At 35.0% G+C, this 17,000-nt stretch overlaps 2 protein-coding genes across 3 annotated transcripts in view; one reads left to right on the top strand and one right to left on the bottom strand.

Moving 5' to 3' along the window:
* METTL8 (methyltransferase 8, tRNA N3-cytidine) overlaps positions 1 to 13,322 on the top strand; it is a 61,749-nt gene extending 48,427 nt beyond the window's left edge. For both annotated transcript variants that reach the window (XM_039855946.1, XM_039855948.1), the window contains 6 exons: positions 983 to 1,032; positions 5,533 to 5,596; positions 6,884 to 7,023; positions 11,209 to 11,315; positions 11,439 to 11,504; positions 12,284 to 13,322. In XM_039855946.1, coding sequence (XP_039711880.1) covers positions 983 to 1,032; positions 5,533 to 5,596; positions 6,884 to 7,023; positions 11,209 to 11,315; positions 11,439 to 11,504; positions 12,284 to 12,474 — 618 coding nt within the window. In that variant the 3' untranslated portion in view covers positions 12,475 to 13,322. The remainder of the gene's footprint in view (positions 1 to 982; positions 1,033 to 5,532; positions 5,597 to 6,883; positions 7,024 to 11,208; positions 11,316 to 11,438; positions 11,505 to 12,283) is intronic.
* A 3,028-nt stretch (positions 13,323 to 16,350) lies between these two features.
* On the bottom strand, positions 16,351 to 16,677 carry LOC120597177 (acyl-CoA-binding protein-like). The gene has a single exon (XM_039855949.1). The coding sequence runs from the start codon at positions 16,675 to 16,677 to the stop codon at positions 16,414 to 16,416; it is 264 nt and encodes an 87-aa protein (XP_039711883.1). The 3' UTR covers positions 16,351 to 16,413.
* Positions 16,678 to 17,000: the final 323 nt, after the last annotated feature.

Genomic DNA, 17,000 nt, shown 5'->3' with positions numbered 1-17,000 from the left:
GTTAGATTTACTAGTTCATAATTTATAACAAATTTTAATACTCTTAAGATATATTGCCAAATTGCTTTCTTTTCATTTATTTTTATTTATTTATTTATTTATTTATATTGTTTATTGGGGTAACATTAATTAATACAATTATGTAATTTTCAGGTGTACATTATCATTTGACATCTGTATATTCCATTGTGTGTTTACCATCCAAAGTCCAGTTTCCTTCAGCTACCATATATTTGATCCACTTTACCCACTTCACCCTACCCCTCCCCCCCTATATTCGACCCCCTTTACCCCATCTACCTTTCCTCTCCTCCCCACCTACCTCCCTCTCCTCCCCACCCAGTAACCACCTATAATTCTCTGGTAATCACTAGCCTATAGTCCATGTCCATGAGTCTCTTTGTTTGTCTTGCTCATTTGTTGCTTTTAGGTTTATATCCCACATATAAATGATACCATGTGATTTTGCCAAATTGTTTTCTAAGAAGTGGTACTAATAGCAGTTCACAGCAGTGCATGTCTGTTTCATCACACCCTCATTGATTGGAATATTTTTATTTTAGTATTTTCCACTTTATTAAAAATTATACCTTGTTTTAATTTGTGTTTCTTTGATTATTAAAGAGGTCACATAGTTTTAAAATGTTAGAAGCCATTTGTACATCTTTTGTGTTCTATTTATTTTCTTATTTAGCTATAATTTTTTTTTCCTTAATGAGTTCTGCCTTTTTATCATATTTATTGCAAATTTTTTTTCACAGAGTGTTGGGCACCTTTTAATTCAGTTTATTTTGGGTTTTGGTGTGTAAAAATTTTAAATGTTTCCATAGTCAAATTTCTCAGTATAAATCTTGTGATTTATTTCATTGCTTTTGAGTTTTAAAAACTCTCCTATACATACCAGAGATACAGTAAATTTCTTCTTATAGTAAGGAAAATTTAACCTTGTTTTCATGATATTTGTTTGTTCTTTTGATTTTAGGTTGGCTGTGGTGCTGGAAATAGTGTTTTTCCAATTCTGAACACTTTGCAGTGAGTTTTAGAGTTTTCTTCTACAAAATTTTATACATGTATGGGATGTTGAGAAGTTCTGGAAAAATGTTGTTATATATATGACAGTAGTGTGTTCTTGTTCCCATGTAAACAATGACTAAGACAAGTTTCAAAAGTAGTGTCTTAGTCTTAGTGCCCAATTTAAAGTGAACTGGGACTTACTCTGAAAACAATGTTTCACAGCCATGGGTTGTCCACCACAGACTGAAGTATTTTTTTACACTCGTGTGTGTGCATGGATGAGATAATAAAACAAAAAAAAAAGAGCAAGAGATTTGATCCTTCCTCTAGCTGTGAATTGCTAAACTTTAGATATTTAATTTGCTCCTCAAAGACAAGCAAGTGTCATTTTACACATAGAGAACTGAATTTAAAGGTTATACTTTAACCCTTATTTTATTTTGTCATCACTTCTAGAGCCATATCCAAGATAAAACCATCAGATGTCAAATTATTGTCTCTAGACTTGGAATTGTTTGGAGGTAATAGCAGCTAACCCTAAAACTCAAAAAAGCAAAAGTAAAGGATAGGGACAGAGGTGTTCTCCTGACTTATTCCTATTGTCCACCACCTCACGTATATGTATTAGTATTTCCATGATGAAGACACACCTTACAAAACTTTTCTAACACCATTTACCTATGGCTAGTCTGTCAAGTTTGTTATTTGTGGTTGTTGTAGTTTGTTTACCTAATAGCTTTCATATTATTTTTCCATTACAAAATCAACATAAACACATTCTAGAACATTTCCATTATAGGAAAAGGGGAGGAAAATCACCCATCATCCCCATTATCCTAACATAGCTGCTGACAGAATTTTTATTATAATTCCTTTCAATCTTTTCTCTATGCATATTTTTAAATTTAACAATACTATTTCATAACTTTAGTTATGAAAATGTGAAAGCATTCAGAAAAATAAAGAGCATTACACAGCAAATCCCCATATACCCATCACCTCAATTCAAAAATTATTAACGTAATGCCAACATCATGACATTTTATCTTTAAATATGACATGTCTTATGACGTATCTCAAAAAATTCAAGACATTCTCTAATACTATTATAAACGTAATATAATGAATAGTAAGTAATTCCCTGATAACATCAAATAACCAATTAAAGTGGACAGGCAGAAGTGATGCTGGCAAATTTGCAGTTTTGAATGGCCTTTCTCTTTTTGTTCTTATTTTCTTCATTTTCCCTTTTTCAATTTCTAGGCTGAAATTTCCTGTTCTTTTATAGCATATAACCAGGTTCCTTCATCCCAGTGATTTCCAAGCTTATAATACACATAAGTCTACTACATTGACATTTGATTATGTGGTACTTTAGGCTCAGCTCAAGGTATTATTTAGCATGTCATTTCCTATGTCTTGTCTCTCCAACCACTTTTTATATTCCTTGAGGCTGACAACATGTTTTACCCTAATCTGATTTTTCAGATATCTTAACCATACAATATAGATAGGTAGAGCTCAGTACATATTGACTGATTAATATCTGATTCCCCACTCGTTAGTTGTATTTTTCCCTCTCTACTTCTCCCTCCAACTAATAATTGCAAGCTCTTGCCTCCTCATTCCTTGGCTCTTCTTTGCTGTGTCTTCTTTTTTGCTTCATATCCATATTTTAGAAATCATTGCAGCTTAATAACTTGAGATAATTAATTCATCTTTAAAAGGCAACCAGTGATTAACCTTCCAAAGAAAGGATTAGACTTTTTTCCCCACCTAAGAAATTATGTTTCATTACTTTTAGAGAGTACAGGATTAATGTTTTACATTTTCAGAATATTTTACCATAATTAGACCTCCAGAATTGAGAAGTCCTATCGTTCTCCAAGGATCATTTAATTGTTAAACCCTCTGCCAAGAGAGTGCTTGGTGGTGTGGTCATGGTAGTGATATTTACACCTGCTCACTGGGAGAAGAGCCAAGGCAGTCAGCTGATTTTATAGAAAAACTCTGGAAAGGCATTGAGTGGTCACAAGTCTTCGATGTGGGCTACTGATGCAGTAGGAATTCATTCTCAGAGGTTATGCTGCCACTCTGGTAAGACATGTGGCAAATGGCCCATGATTTCCTTTAGCTACTAGACTGTTCTGTGTCTTGTGGGTGTTTAGTAACCACTACCCAAAGATAGACTGCATACTTTTCATAATGAGCTAGATGTGCCAATGTCCAGAGAAGCATTTTGAGCTAAATGGAAGTTTTCATAGAAGTCCCAATGTCCAGAGAAGCATTTTGAGTTCAATGGAAGTTTTCATAGAACCTTATTAAGTTCTTAAGTTTTTAAGTTCCTGAAAGGTAGAGGCAGATCTTCCTTTAATAATGTGATAAATCATTAAGAATAAAAGCAACAGCAACAATATAATAATAATGACAAACATTTATTTGTTTCTTACTCTGAGTTAGACACCTTTCTAGAAACTTTTTTTATATGAATCCATTCAGCCCTCACAGCCACCTTATATGCCATGTTTGTTTATGTTTTAAAGATGAGGAAACAAACTTACAGAAAGATTAAGTAACTATTCCAAGGTCATACAACTTAATGGTAGAGCCAGGATTCAAATTTTAGGCAGTCTGGTTCCAGAGCCCTTGCGCTTAGCCATCATATCGCATAGTGCTATATACATCCGAGTGTTTATTGAGAATATTTCAAACAATTGTGACAATCCATCAAATTACGAGTCACAAATATATGGATTTCATAGAAAATAATAAGGGTAGGTGCTGCAATAAAGCACTGTTTTTGTATGAGACAGATGAGAAAAAACAAGCAGTGCAAGTTTTCACTCTGATTCAGTACTGGTTAACATTTCATAACCAAGTTCTATTCCTCATACTTCAACTTATTTGGACAGATCTTAAGTCATATGTCAATCCTTAGTGCCACAGAATGAATGTGTTGTACAGTATTGATCAACGAGTAGCGTTAAGAGTGTAATCTGAGCCTGGGTGAGATTTTGCTAATTGCATATTTGTGCTTGTATTCCATATTTATTTAGAAATCTTACTTTTTTTAAATGCCTCCTGATCAAATTAGAAGTTCTAATTATGTGCTTCACCTCCCACCTGGATATCCTACCACATACCAGTTTCAGCTCTTGGGATCAACTCCACTTCTCATCCTTGGTGTGAGACTCCCACCTCTACACCTTTATACCACTTCCCCTTCTCCTCACCTTCTCCTTCCCCTTCTCCTCATCCTCCTACTTCAAAATTCTTAAGACTTACAAGACTCTGAGCACCTGCCCTATCCACATTCCTATAGTAATTGTATAAAACCAACCATGCCTCCAACTAGGCTATAAAATCCGCAAAAGCCAGGACCATACTTATAATTACTGTTTAATGACATACTGATCTCTTTTGTGGTTCAGACATGGTACTAAGCAACATGATGCAAGAATTATTTGATACCAGCATACGAGGGATGATCAAGAAGGATAAAGTATATGCCTGCCCATTAATAACCATGGTCCAACCATTGTTCCTGAATTTCAGATAAAGGCCAAACAGAACCTGTGTAAGTTCAGTGGAGGCCTACTAAAATTAGTCAAAATTTTCATATGGATAAACATCCTCACCCAACCCTGAAAAAAAAAAGCTGAATTTAATTTATTTACATCTTGTAAATAAAGCAACTAAGTCTTTAATTTATTTACATCTTGTAAATAAAGCAACTAAGTTTAGTCAAATTCATCGAGTTAAGAAGTAGCACATCTAGGATTTAAACACAGGTCTATTTGGCTCCAAAATTCATACCCTTGCTTTTTACTACATAAGTTCATTTACTACTTTGTATTCTAATGCTTGGCACATATATGAGGCTCAATAAAAGTTTGACAATAACTTGAAAAGATAGGTAAGAATTAACATATTAGTGTTTTATTCTTTAGAAGTTATATTTACGTGCTGTTATATGTATATATGTTTTTCTGCCCTATCAGGGCTCCAGGGGCCCAGGAGCCAAATGAGTTGTACACACAGGAAGAGGAATGAAGCACCAAGGGACACAGGGGTCTGAGGATCCTTGGAGAAGAGTAGCTAAGAGTAGCTATAAACCATGCTGGCTAGAGGCAGAAAGGAAAGAGTGCCTATGAGGGGCAGGAGGAGGATGAAGCAGTGCTGATGGATGACCTTGGAGCTTTCTCATATGAGAGTAGGATGGGATATAAGGCAGGTAGGCCCTAGTAGTAGAGAGCCTTAAAACCAGGACAGGAATTTGAAAGTTACCCTGTAATTAAAGATAAGCGTTTGAGACAATGCTGATTCAGTAGCAGCACAAAGGCCAGCCATATACCACTATAGAGAACAATACCTATAAAGAAGAAATGACATACCAAGTGTCGTCCAAATTTCTTTTTAGGGAAGTACTTATTAACTTGTTCAAGCCTACAGTTTCCTTTCTTTGGCAGTCTGAGCATATCCAGGTTCTAGATTTAAATATTTCTTTCATTTTCATAGGAATGCTCCAGAGTCCTTTCTTTATTGTTGTGATTTTGCTTCTGGAGCTGTGGAGCTGGTAAAGGTAAGCCTTATGTTTTTTTTAAAGAGAACCATATAAGAATATGATTTATTTGCTGTTGAAGTGTTTTTTTTGTTTTGTTTTGTTTTGTTTTGTTTTTTTGAAATGTTTCTTCATCAAACATTATCTGTGACCATTTTTAACTGAGCTTTTACTATTCTTGGAATCATGCCATCAACTAATGTTTAAGATATGACCCTAAAAAAAATTGTTTTGAATTTAACAGAGTTGAAAGGATTGGTACACCTAGAAAGGCCAACAGCTTCTACAAGGTGATCTTTTTCATATTTATGTCCCTAGAGTCATACACATATTCTGGCACATAGTAGGAACTCATTAAGTTTTAAAAACAATGTTTTAAATGTCTAAAAAGACATATATCGCAAAACTAAAATATCCTAAAATGCAAAGGAAACAGTGGGGAACCTGAGTGACCAGTCCTCAGATGCTAGTCAGCATAACTTTAGCAAGAGAGGTAATGTTAGGAAATGGAAAAGGAAAGGAAATTCTTCTAACAAAAATGTATAGTAAAAATGTGTAACATAATTTCTGATAATATGAGTAGTAGTTACTCATTGTAGACATTTTCTAAAATACTGAAATAAAATTCACCTATAATTACACTTCCTAAAGTCCCAGGGTGAATCAATGTTAATATTTTGGTGTATATCCTTCTAATATTGTTTTTGTAGACAGATTGTGTGTGTGTGTGTGGTGTGTGTGTGTGTGTGTGCGCGCGCGCGTGCTGTAATGCAATTAAAAAAATAACAGTTTTATTGAGATATAGTTTATATACCATAAAATTCACTGTTTTAGAGTATACGGTTCAGTGATTTTTTTAGTTTATTCACAGAGTTGTGCAACCATCACCATTATCTAATTTTGATTATGTAGTATAAGATATTTATATTTGAAGCCAAAGGCGGCATCAAACAAGCAGCGAGAGAGAGCTGAGGAGCAGCTCAGTGCCTCTGATGTAACACAGGCTAGGGTTCCAACAGCACTGCCTACTGACTCATAAAGACTGCCCTACTCCGCTTTTAAAATTAAAGAGGGATTGCAAAGAATATTTGTTATCAAGACCAAGTGTTAGACTTAATTTTTTTTATAGCGGCTTTTGAAATGAGCTGACAGAATACCGAATCAAAAATAAAGTGCATTCAAATTTATAGAGGAAAGGCACTTGAGAAAAGTAAAAAAAAAAAAAAATGACCTTTTTGTTTTAAGGAAAATACTAGAAGTCTGCTAACTACTTTTTTTCTTCTTCTTTTTATTCCTTTATCATGACAGTCGCACTCATCCTACAGAGCAGCCCAGTGTTGTGCCTTTGTTCATGATGTTTGTGATGATGGCTTACCCTACCCTTTTCCAGATGGGATCCTAGATGTCATTCTTCTTGTCTTTGTGCTCTCCTCTATTCATCCTGACAGGTGAATAAAGACGAAAGGGCAAAGCAAATGTGTAAAGCCCCTTTATCAGTAGTAGTTTTTAGAACTATCAAAGCAAAAATGGCAATTCTTGAATTTATTATTTAGTGAACTATATTATATATAATATGCAGCCTTTTAAATGCAGTGTTTCCTTTCTTCAGACTTTCAGAAAGAAACTGGTCATACTACTTCATTAGTGAGCTCTCTGTCACTGTCAGAACGAAGTGAGCATATTCTGGCAAGATACATACCCATTAAAAGTGACAGTGCTTCAGGGAAATTACAAATTCAGAAGAGCCTAATAGACTCCCAAGAGGAAGATTGTACTTGGTGATCAGAAACAAACATCTCTGATTTAGCATTTTACCTAATGTTCATGAAGAGGTAGGCTGTGAATCTGTTTGACTTCACACAGGTCTGTCAAGGGGCTTTAAAAGTTATTTTAAAGAAGCCCACTAGGGGATTAGGGATTATTAAGATTTACCAGATTAACATAGAACCTTTATAATCTAAGGTTGGCCTAGTACCATTATTTAAATGTTTATGACTTAAATTTTTCTGTTCACACACAGCGTTTTGAAACAATAACCATAGCTTTTCTCCAAAGAGGAAGCATAAAAAGATATTACCAGCAATTAAAGTGGTCACTTTTCTTAGAATTCTCCCAACGTATATGTATTAAGGCATATGTATGGTGTAGCGGGTCGTACCTTGTAAGCTTTCTTAAAATTAAGTTTTCTGCTGTGGTGGTAGATTCAGCTCCAGGAAAGAGCCTCTGTCAGTAGATAGAGACTTGGCATCAACCACTTTTTGTTTGATGAGTGTGACCCTTTCCCAAATAAACTGAGTTGCCATGTGCTTCTTTTTCTGCAATTACAAGGTCACTAGGGCCCATTACAGTCCTTTTACTTCTCATTCAGAGATAAGCACTTTGATTACTTGTAGAAAAACAAATTTGATTTCCAAATAAATCTGAATGAAAGATATATTTGCACCTGGTGAGATATATAAGATTCCACAAAGCTATGTTTTCCTCCTAGTTTCTATAATCTATTTCTTTCTGCTAATCTGTTTAGACTATTGGCATTATTTGGGTACTGGTAGAAAGGTGCTATGTATTTCGTTTCATAGTTAAAAGGATGAATAGTTAGAGGACAGAGTAGGTGGATAGAGAGCAAGACTTGCTATTTGACACCCATAACAGGAAATGTTTAAATTCCAAATAAGACCACAAAAAGACTATTCGAAATTAGTTAAGATAATGTATTTTCTCATGATTTGAATTGAATGTTAAAGAGAAGAGGAAGCAGATGTCAGGAAGTTTGCTTTTATAGTCTAGTATGTTCATTCTACTTATTTACTATAAAATAAATTTAGATGTATCATGTCAATAGCCACTTTCTTACCTACATGGAAATGATCTAAAAATAAAGTGAATGAGTAGAAGGAGGGCAGTACTAAGTGAAACAGCAAGGCAGTATCTTTAGGGCGATTTAGGACTGTCGTAGTAGATTCAGCCCCAGGAAAGTTCTAGAAGAGTGACTTCTTGCCAGCTTGGAAAATCCATGCACAAATGAACAGCAGATGATTCAGCTAGACCTTGAGTCTGGTGGTAGTGGTGGTAGGGGGCAGTTCTCAGCTTAAATAGGAATAAACTATAGGGGTTTAGCTGTGGTTTTCTTTAATTGCCCACAACCCCAGATGTTAAAGGATAGCCAGGAAGAAAGGATTTGCAGAAGGATGTGGCTACATTTTAAAGTACACTTGACCTTTGAACAACATGGGAGTTAAGGGTGCTGACCCCACCACCCCTGCATGCATAGTTGAAAATCCACTTGTAACTTTTGACCCCCCCAAAACTTAACTACTAATAGCCTACTAGAAGCCTTACTGATAATATAAACAGTTAACACATATCCTGTACACTATATGTCTTTATACTGTCTTCCTCTAATAAAGTAAGCTAGAGAAAAAATATTTTAAAAATCATAAGAGAAAATACATTTACAATAGTATGCTGTATTTATTGATACCGTAAGCTTACATCATCTGTTTACAAGACGAATTGTCTGTCAGTACCTATATCAATATTGTCTTACATTACACAAAACACCGTAGATATTATACATATTACACTTGACATCAAAAATGAACAGATAATGAAAAAATGCGTATTTATTTACAGGTATAACAATTCATGTGTTGATAGTGAAGAAGCAGCAGTATGATTGCTTTATGGTAGTTTAGTGTAATCAGTACAATTGCTTCACAGTAGTAAAGAAATCTCCAAAAAAATTTCCACTATATTTATTTTTAAAAAATTCATGTATAAGTGAAATTACATAGTTCAAACCTGTATTCTTCAAGGGTCAACTGTATTTGGTTCTTTGTTTTTCTGCATTTTTGTTTCATGCTTATTTTAATAATAATTGCAGAAAGAGACTTTTCTCTTACATAAAACATTTATTCTGAAAGTGAGTGTTTTAAGGTTTAGCTATGGTTTTCTTTAATTGCCAAAGCCTAAGGATATAAGCACAGTGTGAAAATAACCTGTAGTAAAATAAACAAGGGAAAATTATTTTCTTTTTCCCTTTCATGCACTTACAGTCTAGATTTTTAAAGAACTTTTTATTTAATCATGCCATCCCTGTTATATTTCTCTTGTTTTCATATTTACTTTCATTTTCTTAATATCTACTTCCTTTATAACCTAACATAATCTGGATTTTCATCCCATTATCCCATTGAACAGTGTTTTAATTGGAAAGAATTTACAGATTATCTGATCCATACCCCTCATTTTTAAAATAAGATAATCTCAGAAACTTTAAGTAGCATGGATAAAGCAGAGATGGCAAGGACTGAGCACACTAGCTGCCATTTACCAGTCTTTGCCCAGGGCAGACATTGATTAACTGATTTTGTACTCTGATCATCATTCCCAATGAACCCTAAGAATCTTTCTCAATAGAGCTCTGTGATCAGCCAATGTCAATCACTGGACATTGATAAAAGATCTGAAATCATTGCCGTCTCTTGCCCATAATCATATATGAGGCCATGAACACTTAACCGAAAACATTAAGTCAAGAGCAGTCACAAGGGGTAGTATTTGATGGGGAACCAGCTGAGTAGAATAAATAATAAAAGAAAGAAAGTAGCAGCTTCCCAGTATTGAGCTGGGACTTGCAGTGTGAATAGAATTTAAATAGGCAAAGAGTAAGGAAGAGAGAATTCTTTGAGGAGAAAACACATGAACAAAGGCATGGACTGCTCAGAGCCAAACATATAACGGTTTGGCTAGAGTTGATACTTCACATTCGGAAGTAATAGGAAAGAGGTTGGAAAGATTAATTGAGGTCAGTTGTAGGAGATCTTAAGGGCTCAATTAAATTCAGATTTTATCCTGTGGATTAAAACTATGAACATTTATGAGCAAAGCAATGATGTGAGAAAACCATCATTTTAAGCAGAATAATTTATCAATAATATGCAGAAAGAATTGACAGGGAGAATAATAAAGCATGTTAGGAAGCTATTCTGTTTCCAGGCCTGAGGAAGTAGCAGTTTGTAGTAAGGGAGTACCAATGGGAAACGAGAGACAAAATATCAAAGATGTCATTAAAAAAAGAAGTCATAGAATTTGATGACCAAATGGTTGTGGAGAGAATAATGGAAGAAAAATAAAAGAGATTAATGATGTCTCTGAAATGTTACACTTTGGTGAATGATGGTACCTTTGAATTAAATAAGTCAGGATAAAAGGAACTTTTTGGCAGGCAGATGATCCCTGTTTAGACATATACAATTTGGAATGGCTTTGGTATATTTTTTATCATGTAAGGAAAATGAAGCACCTTTCATTTTTGGAACTACCTTACTTTGCTATAAATATCAGAAAATGTCTAGGTGGTTTTGCAGTTTACCTTTGACATCATACGTCAAGCTCATTGACATCATACACTCTGGTCATTTGGATGATTTCTTAATACTCCAGGTCTTTTGAATTTAGCAAATTGGTGTCCTTTTTCTTTCTATACAAAATACTTTTGTTTTTGTTCCCCTTATTTTTGTGGCTTAGATTTCTTTGTCCTTATTGAGCTTTTCTTATTTTATCTTTAAGAATGTTAAATGTGTCATATAAAACAATATTTCTGCAAAAAGTATCTTGCTCTGTTTTCAAAGGATGCAAGGTGTTGTAAACCGACTGTTCAAGTTACTGAAACCTGGGGGAATGCTGTTATTTCGGGACTATGGAAGATATGACAAGACTCAGCTTCGTTTTAAAAGGGGTAATAGTATATTCAGTTTGGAATTATTTTCCTGCATTTTAAAGAATGTCTCATTTAAATTTCATGTCAAGGTTTTTTTTTAAGGAACACTAAGTTTCTCTTCTCATAATTTTTTTTTTTCAGGGCATTGTTTATCCGAAAATTTTTATGTTCGAGGAGATGGTACCAGAGCATATTTCTTTTCAGAAGGTATGTTTATCTAAAAGAGGAAATAATTAGCTGTAAAAACTCTCTTTGGTTATTGTTTGCAGAGATCAAACTCAAAAGCTCTAAAAATTATGTCTCAATAGTTGATTAAACATTGGATGTCGTCACACTTTGGTGACTGTTCTACATAAAAGCTTGAAAATGGCCTTTTTGCCTTCTAATCCTTTTCCAGTCAAAACTGCTTTAAATAATCACTTGTTCCATCCTTATACCCAAATGAAGTTGTAGTCTGTTCCATTTTGGAGATAGTGTTAGTCCAGATATGAAAAAATTGATAATATGCCACAGCCAAAGGAAGGAATATGATTTTGAGTCCTTATCAAAATTACTTATCAAAAAAAAGAAAAAGAAAATTACTTATCTCTTGTCAACTTTTCATTTTTAAAAAGTATTTAAGATGAATCTTGTATTCAAGGAATTTCCCCAAACATATGTTAGAACTATCGTAATGTGCCATTTGGAACCTCTTCAAACCAACAAAAACTCAAGTGGGGCATCTTTCAAAATACTGAAAGTTGTAACCAATAGTGTTGTATACTGTTTATACTTGCTGTGTTAACCTATTTGTACTTGGTGTATTTGTGTGAAGCAAAAGAAACCCACTTGGTTTCACGTGTTTCCTTCACCAATTTATACTGGAAAGTATTTCTTAGTATAAATGAAATTAAGATGGTCAGTCATTCCATTTAATGTTCCATGTTATTGACTGCCCTCCCACTCAGTCATGTGTCACACATTTGATTGCCATTTTTGTCCCACAGGGGAAGTCCACAACATGTTCTGCAAGGCTGGGTTAGACGAGAAGCAAAATCTGGTTGATCGTCGCTTACAAGTTAATAGGAAAAAACAAGTGATAATGCATCGAGTGTGGGTTCAAGGCAAATTCCAAAAACCATTACAGTTGACTCAGAAAAGCTCCAAATTGGTATTTTCACTTTTTTCTCATAGCTGAACTATTTGCCACGTTAAGGTACAAACCAGAGGACCACACTATTCAAAGACTTCTGTAAGTCTTTCATTTTTGAAAAGACAATCAGAAGAAGAGAATTTATAAATTCTGTTTTTTTATTATAGGTGAACCCTTTTGTGTATTTTAAGCATATGTAAATGATTTGGAAGAGTGCACCATATTCACTGTTTTCAAAACTTAATATGATCAAGTTTGTTTGGGTTTATTATGTCTAACCATTTTGTTTGTTCTTTGAGTTTTTTAAGCATTCAATTAAATTACTGATATAAGTCAGATGATTCTGAGGAACCATAATCTGCCTGCCATTTTTTGGAAGTGGAAAAAATCATCTACACTATTTATTTATTAGTCAAAAACAATTTAACTCTCCTCCACTGTTATCTGTTAGAGAAGCATCTTGCCTTGTTTCTAGGGAAAATCATAAGCCCAAGATGAAGGTGTGTTGTTTTTGTTTTATTGTCTGTTTTCCAAAAAAAAATTTTATTTTAATTCAGAAACTGGTGTTTGAAATAGGATTTTAGTTTCTCTTTCCTTTTCTAAAATTGGGGAAGTATGACCCATGCTAACATTATTTTCAGACTATTAGGTGTACAAGTTGTTGTAAGTTCTCTTTAAGACAACTGTTATACCCAAGAAAATTCTTAAATTGTAGCAATTAAAAATTTATTTACAACCTTGCCTCAAAAAGGATATAAGTTGCCTTGCAAATAGTACATTATAAGAATGGAGTTTCTAAGATTGGTCTTTCATTTGTTACACAACATTTATTGGGTACTTACATTGGGCTGACTTATATGGAATAATAAAATAAATAAAGACCCAACCCTGTCTTCAGAGAGCGTAAATAGTATTTATCTGGAAAAGCAAAATGTGCATATCTCAAGCCTCTAATCAAGAGTTAAGATGATATATGAACAAATACTCAAATAGGGATCTTATCTGCTAGCAGGTTTTGATTACAAGGCACAGAAAAATGGAAGAAATGAACACACTCTCTTGAAAGAACCGCCATTGGAATTACACAATTTCCACTGTTTTTCCTTTGACTTCACTTAAAATTCAGTTTTCTGGAAGAATGTGATTGGTCCAACTTGGGTCATGGATTATCTCTTGACAGGCTGGGGCAGGGCATGTTAATTGATGGCACCACCAGAATGTGTGGAATGGAGGAAAATTTTTCAAAGGAAAATCAAGACACTGTTATCAAAAAAAAAAAAAAAAAAAGAAGAAGAAGAGGGGAGGGATGATGCCCGGTCACAAACAACGTGTCACATGGTGGTCACAGTGGTAACAGCGGTTCCACAGAGAGAGAGATTGCTGTGGGAAGGAAGTGGGGAGAATCAGGGTTCTGGGAGGAAGTGAGTCTCAGGCTAGTCCTTGAACATACATTCTCAGAAGTTGGTAAGAAAACATGAGTATGTAGTGTGGGACGTTTATGACAAAGAATAGTGAAGAAAAGATAGGGAAGGGAATCAGCCTGTAGACAGACTTGAATAGAGAGCCCACTGGGCTCTAGTTTCTGGACTGAGGCCATCTAAGGTTTGTTTGTTTCTGTTTTATCCTAGTTATGGCTTGTTATAAATGTATTTAGAGAAGTTGATTGAGGTGTCATCTGTAGAATGGAATACAGTGAAGTCAGAGATCAGGGGCAAGGAAGACCACATAAAGGTTTTTGCACACACTTGCTTTGGTAGCAAGTCTTCAGAAGTACAGTATCAAGGTTTATTTAAACATGCATCAGTCAGTAAAATGTGAAAGTTAAATGTGCCTGAGACTCTTAACTCAGTTGTATTTCATAATTAAAGCATACATTTAAAAGCCAAACTAGTAATGAAAGTATTACATACAACAAGGGCAGTTAGATAAGTTAATGTTGCTATGGAAACCCCAGCAGATCTTCTTGTGTCTCAATTTAAAAATCATGGCCCAAGGTGGTTTCAAAAACAACAGAAGGTAAAATTATTCTCACATTCTCACACATGTAAATCGTACTGTCTCTCTTAGTCCTAAATAGCAAATTCAAGCCAGCCTCTTGACTGGCACAGTAAAATTCAGCTTCATGTCTTTCTATAGTGTATTACAGCATGCAGTTAACCTTTAGAAACTTCAAAAATATATCAACCAAATTTGGATTATGAGACACAAACTGGGCTCCTCTGGGCTCTGTCTAGCACAGACACCCTATTCCCCGTAGCTGCACAGTCGGGCCTTTTCTACCAGTGTCTCAAGCTTGTATGGTCAGTCTTTCTCTCCCTTGGCCTACCCAAATCAACCCCCTACTTAGTGCTGCTAGATAAAATGTAGATTTGGGGCAGAAAGAGAAAAAAGAGAAAGACCTGATTTGGAATATTACCTATAAATATTAAGAAATCATGAGGTGTTACAAATGTATCTGCTTGGGTATTAGTTTCAAATGTTTGATAACTGCATGACATTCTAATTTTCCACTTATGTTTATAAAGCTAAGACCAGTTAGTTAGGCAGAGTTTGATATTTAAAAATTTGTCTTCCAAGGGAGCTGAAATTCAAAAAGACCATTTTCTTTCTAACAGAAAAAAAATATGTTCCTTCTTCTTACAATACAGAAACAATGAAATATGCTATATTAAAAATGCACCCTCCACTTTTCTCCATTTCTAAAAATTCACTTTTGATCATTTTCCAAATGTAAAAATTCTCACACACGAAAAACTGTTTGAGAAGGTTGTGAGAAAGCCAAGGTAACAGTTTCTATTTTTAAAAGTTTTGCATTCAGTATGACACATTTGTCGTATTGAAACACCCAGTTAATTTTGACTTCTGAGAACTTATTTGCTTTGTTTGTCTCAGTTCCATATGCTTTGTCTCTAAATAATGAACACGTCGAGGTTTCTCCCATTATGCAATCTAAGTTGTAGCTATATTCTATACATGAAAAGTCATCCATATATGCAAAGAGCTGCCCCTCCTGGACATCTGAACCGTTTAGACTGTTAAACTACAGGTAACTTAAATTCTTGCCCCTCAACTCCTATGCTGGATATCTGTGGTTTTTCAACTCATCAAAGCCAAGTTCTGAAGCCTGAATATATCACACATTGTCACTTCTAACTGGTTTTAATGTTTATTATGCTCCTCACTAGTGCAGCCAACTTCATATTTGCATCATTAAAAGATCTCTTTCAGAAGCTCTGCTCCTGCTTCCTGCCTCTATTAGTCATTAGTAGACATGTTGCTTGGGTATTTTCCCCGACTTGTGAAAGTGCAGTGTAAATTCTAAAGCACCGAATACTTGTGAGGTATTGTTATTAATAACAGCATTTACAATCAATGAGACAGCATATGGAGTACTCCATCACCAGAAACTTTTAAAGTAGTTTTATGAGATCTTGTGAGAAAGACAGTTAAGATGCTGTGGAAAAATGTTGCCTTGGAGTCAGACAAGAAGCATGGGTCCTAGTTCCTGTTGAACTGCTTAGCTACTCTTAATTTAGATCTGAGTGCTAAGTTTTTTTATATATTACACTTTTATATACTTCATTATTACTTAATTTAATCCTCAAACTCCTAGGAATTATTTTTTGTTATAACCATTTTAACAAACAAGATGATGGCTCTGAGATGTGGAATAACTTGCCTAAGCTATCACCACTAGTCAGTGGTAGAGCCACAATTTGGACCCAGAACTGTCTGATTCCAAAACCTCTACTCTCATATTTTTTTTAAAGTATCAAATGCACTTTTAATTGATCTACAGATAAAAACTACTCAGCAGAGTCTGTAACCATTTTGGCCCCTAAGCTGTTCGAGCCGTACCCTGGACAGTGTTGAGGAAGAGGGTTAACTTGTTATTTTCATTACTTCACTTCATCCGCGGTATTAGAAAAACAAGGCATGATGTCAGTTTAGATGAAATGCATGGCCAGAAGCCTAATCCAGTCCCTATATTCCATATTTTTTCTTTAGTTCTTCTACTTTGTTGATGTAAGCTTTCATGGCATCTTCCTTGGAAGTCCCTTTCAGCTTATTCCAGACATCCCACTTGACCTTGCCTTTGAAGTCCAACATCCCAGGCCATTCTGTATTTATGTCACTCACAGTCGCTTGTTTGTAGCAGCTATAGATGAACAGCACCTGATCGTCTGCTGGCTTGGTCTTGAGGTGCTTACCATCCTCAGCCCCTTTGTCAAACTCAGCCTGAGACATGCTGGCAGAGTTGGTTGAAAGGATTCCAAGGATCCCGCGGAGGTGGCGATGAGCAGGAAGCGGTGTCATTGGTGCACTTTTAATTGATAGACTCAAATGCTGCTCAAAAAGCTGCTGGAGAAGAAAGAGATCTGAATCAAGTGGAGAATTATAGCAATGGATGGGAGTTTGGACCTGACAGACTTCGAGGTTACGGCTCATTCTAGGTCCAGTGATTCTATAAAATAAGTAAGTTGCATTTGTCCACAGTAACAAACGGGGAAGGAAGAGAGGAAAAGGAAGCGAGAGGAATGACAAAGCAAAAGCTTTCAATCAGTTCTTTT

The sequence above is a fragment of the Pteropus medius genome, unplaced genomic scaffold (assembly GCF_902729225.1).
Source record: "Pteropus medius unplaced genomic scaffold, Ma_sr-lr_union100, whole genome shotgun sequence".
In the NCBI taxonomy this organism is placed as follows: Eukaryota; Metazoa; Chordata; class Mammalia; order Chiroptera; family Pteropodidae; genus Pteropus; species Pteropus medius.
Note: the sequence above shows the minus strand (reverse complement) of the source record. Positions and strands in the feature narration are given on the sequence as shown.